This window comes from Phaenicophaeus curvirostris, chromosome 23 (assembly GCF_032191515.1).
Source record: "Phaenicophaeus curvirostris isolate KB17595 chromosome 23, BPBGC_Pcur_1.0, whole genome shotgun sequence".
NCBI classification, from domain to species: Eukaryota; Metazoa; Chordata; class Aves; order Cuculiformes; family Cuculidae; genus Phaenicophaeus; species Phaenicophaeus curvirostris.
Genome location: NC_091414.1, coordinates 3,413,707 through 3,422,275, shown reverse-complemented (window position 1 = coordinate 3,422,275; position 8,569 = coordinate 3,413,707). Strand labels below are relative to the sequence as shown.

The window sequence follows — 8,569 nt, the reverse complement described above, 5'->3', positions numbered from 1 at the left end:
CACATCCCACCCCGTCCCACCCCATTCCAGCCACCTGAGCGTCACTGAGCTCAGCAAAGGGGACAGGGGTCCATCACCCACCCTGGGTGGATCTCCTCCTGCACCCCTGCAGCCCCTTTGCCGAGGTGGCCCTGCCACCTCCTGGCCAGCCTGGGGACTGCGGGGGGGACACAACGTTGGAGGAGGGGGGGACACCTCCCAGCTGCTTCGGGACACGGGGGATGGGGACAAGAACTTGTGGTCCTCACCCAGCTTACCTGGCCCGGGGCTCTCCTCCTCCTCCTCCTCTTCTTCCTTCTCTTCCAGCCCACCAGACCAGCAACGCAACACCAAGGTGTGTCACAACCCCAGACACGTCACCAGGCACCACCAGACATCACTGGGGAACACTGGATATATCAGGTACCCTAGACATCAGTGGGTACCACCAGCCATCACCAGGGACCATTGGGCATCACCAGGTACCGCTAGATGTTATCAGGTGCCTTAGATATCACTGGGTATCGACAGGGACCACTGGGCATCACTAGGGACCATTGGGCATCACCAGGTACCACTAGATGTTATCAGGTGCCTTAGATATCACTGGGTGTCACCAGGTATCTTTGGGCATCACCAGGTGCCACTGGATGTTCTGAGGTACCTTAGACATCACTGGGTACCACCAGCCATCACCAGAGAACATTGGACATCATCAGGTACCCTCAAACATCACTGGGTGCCACCAGCCAACACCAGGTATCTTTGGGCATCACCAGGTGCCACTAGATGTTCTGAGGTACCTTAGACATCACTGGGTACCTTGGACACCACTAGTTACCACCAGATGTCACCAGGTACCACCATCATTGAGTACCACCAGACTTCCCTGTGCCACCAACACTGTTGGCATCACCAGGTCACAGCGTGACTCGGTAGGGATGGGTGACCCAGGGCAGCACCCTGGGACAGGACCCTCCATGGTCACACCAGGGTCTTGCTCTGCAGCCTCCAAACCTGCCCTCAAATCCAGGTGCACAAGCCCATCCCATCCCTGGTCCCCATGGTGACCTGATCCCTGGCCTGCGGGCCTTTCCCTACGCTCTTGGTTCAAGGAGCTCAATCTCAGGCCAAGGCTCATCCTGGTCAGGTTTGGGCTGGAAATTTCCAACCTGCAGCAGGCTGGACCTGTTTCCCTCACTCCAGCGACGGCTTCATCTCAACCCCCTTCTCCACCAGCTCCTCTGGAGCAGCTGGCCAGCAGACAGGTCCCAAACCAGGCTTTTTTACACTCAAACCAGGAACAAAACCAGCCCGGCACCTCCCTCCTCCCAAACCACACCAGCATTTTGCAGCTTAGAGGAAAACAGCCTCTTGCAACTCCAAAGTTTTATTTTACTTCATCCCCTCCCGGGCAGAAAACATCAAGTGCCACGAGTTTCTCCGCGCCAGAACACACTCTCACCCACGCCACCTCCAAGCCAAACCGCAGGAGAACCAACCCCAGGAAGGACAACTTAAATACAAACGGCTTAAACATCAAAACACCAACCCGACCCTCGCCGGCGCCGCACCGAAAGGAGGGTCCTCTATAAATACAGTGCAAGGATTACAGCTATTTCGCAACGTCTCAAGCCCTTCTCCCCTGGTAATGCTCCATCCACCAGTTGATAGCGTTCTTTTTCCCAGTATACTCCAGTTTCAATATCTGCAGCATCAAAAGCTGCTGGAGGGAGCTGGTATGGACTTTTGCGAGAAGGTTCGCAGCCCCCAGGCAATCCAGCTCCGTGTCCCAGTCAAGGAGTTGCTAGAGCTGCTGATTTTGGAGGCTGTGGGTGCAGCTCCCACGCGTGAGCCTCACCCTCTCCTCACCCAAAGGTGACTTGTTGCTGCCTGATTATCCTGTAAAGGATATTCCAGGTGTGAGGGGGGGAGAAAACACCAATCGGAATGACCCATCGTGACCCCAAAAAACCAGTCTAACTGGGGAGCAACTGGAGCGATCCCTAAACAAGACACCTCCCCAACACAGCCCGTTCTCGGCAGGGGTTTCTCTGCCACCCAGGGGTGTCCCTAACCCATCCCGTGCACCCAAGATCCACCAGCAGCCCCAGAGTTATTGGGGGGGACAGGGGTTTACGCCTCCAGGAGCCCAGCAAGGTGACAAACACAGCCCCCAGGTGACAACCAACTGAGGAGAAGCCACACAAGGTGACTAACAAGCCCACCACCCTCAGAAAACCCAGCACCCCCTGAGCCACCCCACGTTCTCCAGCCACACGCCGAGACCCCGCATGCTCGGGACACGAGTGATCAGACGAGGGAAGGGGATGGAGAACAGGAGGGGCTCATTGGTTCAGCAGGTCCCCCAGGTCATACGTCTCAAAGAGGTCACTGACGCCCTCCCCCTCCAGCCCCCAGAGATAATCGTCCTCTTCCAGCGGGGGTGAGAAGGTGACAAAGGGTCCCAGGTCCAGGTGGGACGGGGTGCAGGGCAGCTGGTCCTCCGTCTGCTGCAGGAGGTGCGAGGGCAAGCCCAGGAGCCCGGCCTCCACCTCCAGCAGCGAGCTGGGTCCTCCCGGCATGGGAAAAGGCAGAGATGAGGGTGAGGAGGGGGTCTCCGTGCCCCCCCAGCTCTGGTGGACGGTGTGGGGTTGCTGTGGGGCTGGCCTGAGGCTGATGGGTGGGGAGGAGGGTATGGTGTGGTCCTGCGGGGAGGTGATGGTGGAGACGCCGTGGTCCTTGGTGGGACTCTCCTCCGCAATCTCCTCTGGGCAGAGGTACACCTCGATGGGGCCGTTGGTGCTCTTCAGGTGAAGCTGGAGGTTGTCCTAGGGAGGGGAAAACAAGGCTCAGGGGGGGACCCAGAAGGGTATCCATATCCCATCCCACCGCCCCCAATCCATGTAGGGTCCAGACAGGGCACTGCAACCCCTAAAGAACCAGCTCAGCGTCAAAGAGCCCCATGGAGACACCCCAAACCCACCCAGAGCTGTTGGGCTACAGATTTAGGATGCCCAAAGATCACCCCATCCAGGATGGTGCAGACATTGCACCCTGGACTCGACTCGGCTGAGAGGTGGGTGACGCCTCCGGATCCCACACACACCTCGCTGAAGTCCGGCACCTCCAGTTGCGTCTCCGGAGGAGCTTTCACGGCGATCACCGTCTGCTCCTGGAAGTTGCTGATGGCACGGAGGTCCTGGTAGGTGACATACGCCAGCGTGGCCAGGGACGAGGTATAGGAAAAAGAGGAGTTGCAAGCAGGACAGCTCAACCCTCCCATCCCAGCAGCACCTTCCAAACATCCGGAGGGTCTAGAGGAGGCTACAAAGATGATCCGAGGGCTGCAGCACCTTCCATATGAGGAGAGGCTGAGAGAGTTGGGGTTGTTCAGCCTGAAGAAGAGAAGGCTCCAAGGAGACCTTAGAGCAGCTTCCAGTACCTGAAGGGGCTCCAGGAAAGCTGGAGAGGGATTATGCACAAAGGCTTGTGGTGATAGGACGAGGGGGAACAGGTATAAACTGGAGAGGGGCAGATTTAGACTTGATGTAAGGAAGAATTTCTTCACCATGAGAGCGGTGAGACCCTGGCCCAGGTTGCCCAGAGCAGGGGTGGCTGCCCCATCCCTGGAGGTGTCTAAAGCCAGGTTGGTTGGGGCTTGGAGCCCCTGATCCAGTGGGAGGTGTCCCTGCCCATCGCAGGGGTTGGACCTGGATGATCTTTAAGCTCCCTTCCAACCCAAACTATTCTATGATTCTATCCCCCACAGCCTGGGGAAGCCAAATGGAGCCAAAGGGGCCCAGAAAGGTTCCCAAGACCCTGCCCTCCCTCCCCGTCTCCTCCAGCAAGGATATCTCTGGTTGGCTTCATCGTCGAACAGCTGCTGGAGCTGCAGGGCGCAGTCCTGCAGGAGCTGGTCCAGCGTCCTCTCCGTCCTCGCCAGCTCCATCAGTTCCCCCCGCAGCGCCTGCTGCTTGGCTGTCACCGCTGTGTCCTCAAAGATCCCGGTCCCCCTGCCAGCAGAGATGGCACCTGAGTCCCAGCACACCCCCTTCCGTGTCCCCGAGCCGCCTGCTCCATCCAACCCTGCTCCATCCCCACGTCCATCCCTCCAGCATCCCTTACATCCACTGGATGTTGTTCTTGGACTTCTTGCGGATGAGCTGGATGCCCTCCAGCACGTTGGTGATGTCGTAGATGCGCCGTTTCTGGACTCCTAGAGCCTCAGCCGCCCGGTTGAGATCCACGACGCCGTCCGACGACTCGCTCAGCAACCGGATGAATTTCTTGGTGAGCAGCCCCAGGGAGGTGTCGTAGCGAGTCTTCTCCCCGGGAGACTTGGGAGCTGCAGGGAAACAAGAGATTCCCCTCCATCCTCTCCTTAGTGTGGGACGTGGGAGGGAGGTGACAATGCTGGACACGCTGGGGACGTTAAACATCGTACGATCCCTAAACTGGTGGGAAAATAACCCAGAAACAAGCTTCCCAGGGAGTTTTCTGCCAGCACAGCGTGTTGAATCGTCTCAAAGAGCTGCTGAGCAGCAGCAAGGAAGGGGTGAGGGGTGGGCACTGCTCCTCTGGAGCCACCTGGGGTCACTTTGAGTGGCACTTTGGACGTGGCAACAGCTCTAAGAGGGGAAAGATTGTCCCCCCCTCCTGGCTCCCCCCACCCATCTCACCCAGGGCCACTTACTCCTAGGGCTGGGGACCCTCGCCAGCGCCCTGCCCTTCTCCTTGGGCGTGCGGAACTCCAGGCCCTCCAGGTCCAGCTTCCTCTTGGCCTGGAGAAGGAGAGAAAACCCCATGTTGGGGTTGAGCCAGACACCCCCATGATTCCCATCCCAGGGGCACCAGCCGAGCCCTGGGTGCCATCCTGAGCCCAGGGTGATGCGATCTTGCAAGAGGCTCGTTTGGTTGCAAAACTCCTTCTGGAAAAGGCTCCCACAGCACCCAGGAGGGAGAGCTGGGTGGGGAGGAGATCGTAGAATCATAGAATCACCAGGTTGGAAAGGATCCACCAGATCATTGAGTCCAACCATTCCCATCAATCACTAACCCATGTCCCTCAGCGCCTCGTCCACCCAGCCCTTAAACCCCTCCAGGGAAGGGGACTCAACCCCCTCCCTGGGCAGCCTCTGCCACTGCCCAATGACCCTTTCCATGAAATATTTTTTCCTAATGTTCAGCCTGAACCTCCCCTGGTGGAGCTTGAGGCCATTCCGTCCTGTCCCCTGTCACTTGGGAGAAGAGCCCAGCTCCCTCCTCTCCACAACCTCCTTTCAGGGAGTTGCAGAGAGCAATGAGGTCTCCCCTCAGCCTCCTCTTCTCCAGGCTAAACACCCCCAGCTCTCTCAGCCGCTCCTCTTGTTCTCCAGCCCCTTCCCCAGCTTCGTTGCTCTTCTCTGGACTCGCTCCAGAGCCTCAACATCCTTCTTGTGGTGAGGGGCCCAGAACTGAACACAGGATTCGAGGAGCGGTCTCCCCAGTGCCGAGTCCAGAGGGAGAAGAACCTCCCTGGACCTGCTGGCCACGCCATTTCTGATCCAAGCCAAGATGCCCTTGGCCTTCTTGGCCACCTGGGCCACTGCTGGCTCGGGTTCAACCAACCCCCCCAGGTCCTTCTCCTCCAGGCAGTTTCCAGCCTTCTCCTAGTCTGGAGCTGCTCAGGGTTGTTGTGCCCCACGTGCAGGATGGTGGGGGGGGTTCCTAGCACCCCCAGGGGCTCCCTCAGCAGCATCGCTCCATCCCGTCCCAGCGCTCCCCTGGCAGCCGCAAGGAACCCACCAGGGTTTCCCTTCGCCCCCAGCTCCTGGCGTGGCTCCACGAGCCCTGGGAAAGCAGCAGCTCCAAGGTTGGATCCTCCCCCCTCCCCACCCTGCCAGGTGGCTCCTTGCGGGGTGTCGTTTCACCCCCACAACCCCAGGCACGGTTGGAGGCAGCCGAGGGCACCCAGCTGCCACCGGCACACCTGGAACCAGCCAGGCTTAACCCTCCCCGGGGACCCACGGGTGCCCCAACACGTGCACCCAAGCTGGAGGGAAACTGAGGCAGCGAGGCAAGGGGGCACTGGTGTGGGGGGGGGTGGTGTTGGGTTCTAGGAGCAGGGACACCTCCCCGCACACGCTGTCCCCTCACGAGGACAAACATCTCCTTGAAATCACCCAAGGGACCCCCCTCCAGCATCACTTGGGGAGAAGAGAAAGAAGGGAGAAGGTGGGGGGGTTGCAGCAGAGAGGAGCTGGGAGGGGGGGAGTCACCAAACCACCCCCCAAGAAATGCAAATCCCCCAGGATCCCCCCCAGATCTGAGCAGGGAGGCTTTGGGGGGGTCACTTTGGCTCCCCCCAACCCCATCGTTCCCCCCCCTCGGTACCTGCTCCCAGGCTGGGCTGTCCCACAGGGTCCCCCCCAGCACGTCCCGCATGGTGCTCCAGCTCAGCTCAGCTCCGACAGCTGCTCCCCAGGGAGTGCACCCCACTTTTTTGGGGAAGGGTTGGGCACCTCTGCTGCGTTCCCACCCGAAGGGGCTGTCGGGAGAGGCGCCGGGGGCTGTTTTCCACCCCCCCACCTCCCAAGGGAGGCAGGTTGGTCCTGAGCTCCTGTGGGAATCTGTTCCCTCCCTTCCTTTCCCCAAGCAGGTTTTCCCCAGCGAACGCGCCTCCATCCCCAACCCTGCGCCCCCAGATCTGCCCCCGAGCTGCCGGCACCCCAGCAGGTAAACGCATGGGAAACACCTGCCCCGGATCACACCCCAAAGCATCTGCCAGCTGGGATGAGAGAAGGGAGCATCATCTTAGCCCCCCTTTCTGCTGGCACCCGAATCCTTGGTTCTTTGGGTACTAGGGGTTGTGGCCACCCTTGTGTCCCCATCACTGACGGGGATGATCTGCTCAAGCAATGGGGAAACTGAGGCACGGGGAGGTCATGGTGGCCCCATCCACCTCCAATCCACGACATGGTCACCAAGGTGGTTTTCCCTCACGGTCATCAAGGTGGTTTTCACCTCTCCACACTCAGGAGGGGACGAAAGGGGACCCCCTGCTCCCCTCCCACGTGCAGTTCGGGGTGGGGGGAGGGACACAATGGACAAGGGGGTCCCTCCTGTGTCCCAGCTGCTGCCCCCGCGCCCGGGCAGGATTAGGCACACGACAGCTGAGCGGGGCACAGCGAGGGGCTCCCAGCACCCTGCCAGGTCCTGGGGGGGGAAGAGGGGGGGACACACAATAAACCAGAGCAGATGGGGGACAAGGACCAAACCCCGAAAGCCCTCCAGCCCCTGCTTCTCAGGTTGGGGGAACACCAGCTACACCCCGATATGATGCTGGGTGGGGGAAAAAGGAGGCTCGACACCCCCTTGGGTGAGGGTAGAAGCCTGCTGGGGGGGTGGTAAGGAGGTTTGGGGGGGCGCAGAGCAGGCCCCCTGCCAGTTATTCTTGCCAAGCAGCCCTGGGCTACACCCCGCGCCCAGCCCAAGCATCAGAGCAGCCCTCTCCTCGCCTGGGGGGGCCACAGACGGTTCCTCCTGCCAACGTTTCCTTTCAACAGCACCCACTGCCTTCTCCGGGCTTGCCCGGGCTCTACCCAACCCTCTTGGCCCCCGCTTCGTGCCACCCCAGGGCGTGGGAACCCTGCGATGATGCCACCTCACTGCTCCTGCCAAGGGATCACGGGGTCAGACACCACCCCCCGCCCCCAAAATACATCCCTCCCTGGTTTTGGGGTGGTTGGGGGGACAGAGAGGTAGAACCCCCTCCTCAGATTTGGGGGTCAGCCCCACTATGGGGTGGAGGAAGGCTGATCCGAGCCCTGGTGCCATGCGGGGACAAGGAGACCACCCCGCTCTCCGCTTTGGGGAGCACCCCAAGATGCAGCCAGCACCTCCATCCCCTTCCACAGCCCCAATCCCAGCAGGGACAGAGGAGAAAGCCTGGCCAGAACCCCTCCAGGTGGAGAGAAGCTGGAGGCTGTAAAAGCCAGAGGCAGAAAAAGCTCCTCGGAGGGTGATGGGACAGCCACCGCCTTCCCACCCATCCCAACCTCCAGCTCCCTGCACCCCAAAAAATCCTGACCTAGGGTAAAACCCTTGATGGGATCAAAGTGGGACAGGATCCCCCTGGGTGAACTCTGAACGCCCTTGTCCTCCCATGGAAAGCTGAGACCTTGGTGTTTGGGGGGCTCCTTCACATCCCTGAGCCCCTATAGAGACCCCAATGGAGACCCCATATGGCCAGGAGCAGCACAAATAACTCAGAATGGGCTTGGTGCTGATTAAAACCGCTCCAAAATATATAAATTCAACATATTTAACTGCTCCAAGACCCTCAAATCGGAGAGGAAGGGAAATCTGAGGCTTTTTTTGACTGTGAGAGACAACCCATCCCGCTTTCCTGCAGTGATGGGGTGATGGGCTCCCTCCAGCTGGACCAGGTGAGCTGGGATCACTCATAGGGCACAAATCCAGCAAGCAGGTGGGAGCGGCTACAATTGCCCTGGTCGGGAATTAGGAGGAAACACTCATTATCTGGTTGCCTTGGATCTGCACACAAAGGTTGTGCCCATAAACAGGGTTGGGACACGGGGGGAGCCCC

At 59.8% G+C, this 8,569-nt stretch overlaps 1 protein-coding gene across 1 annotated transcript; it reads right to left on the bottom strand.

Moving 5' to 3' along the window:
- Positions 1-1,387: 1,387 nt before the first annotated feature.
- On the bottom strand, positions 1,388-6,414 carry LOC138730324 (transcription factor E2F2-like). Its single transcript, XM_069875409.1, has 6 exons — positions 6,355-6,414; positions 4,676-4,763; positions 4,108-4,327; positions 3,837-3,995; positions 3,089-3,203; positions 1,388-2,810 (listed from the first exon to the last, which is right to left on the bottom strand). The coding sequence occupies exons 1-6, from the start codon at positions 6,403-6,405 to the stop codon at positions 2,328-2,330; spliced, it is 1,116 nt and encodes a 371-aa protein (XP_069731510.1). The 5' UTR covers positions 6,406-6,414; the 3' UTR covers positions 1,388-2,327.
- Between the last annotated feature and the right edge of the window lie 2,155 nt (positions 6,415-8,569).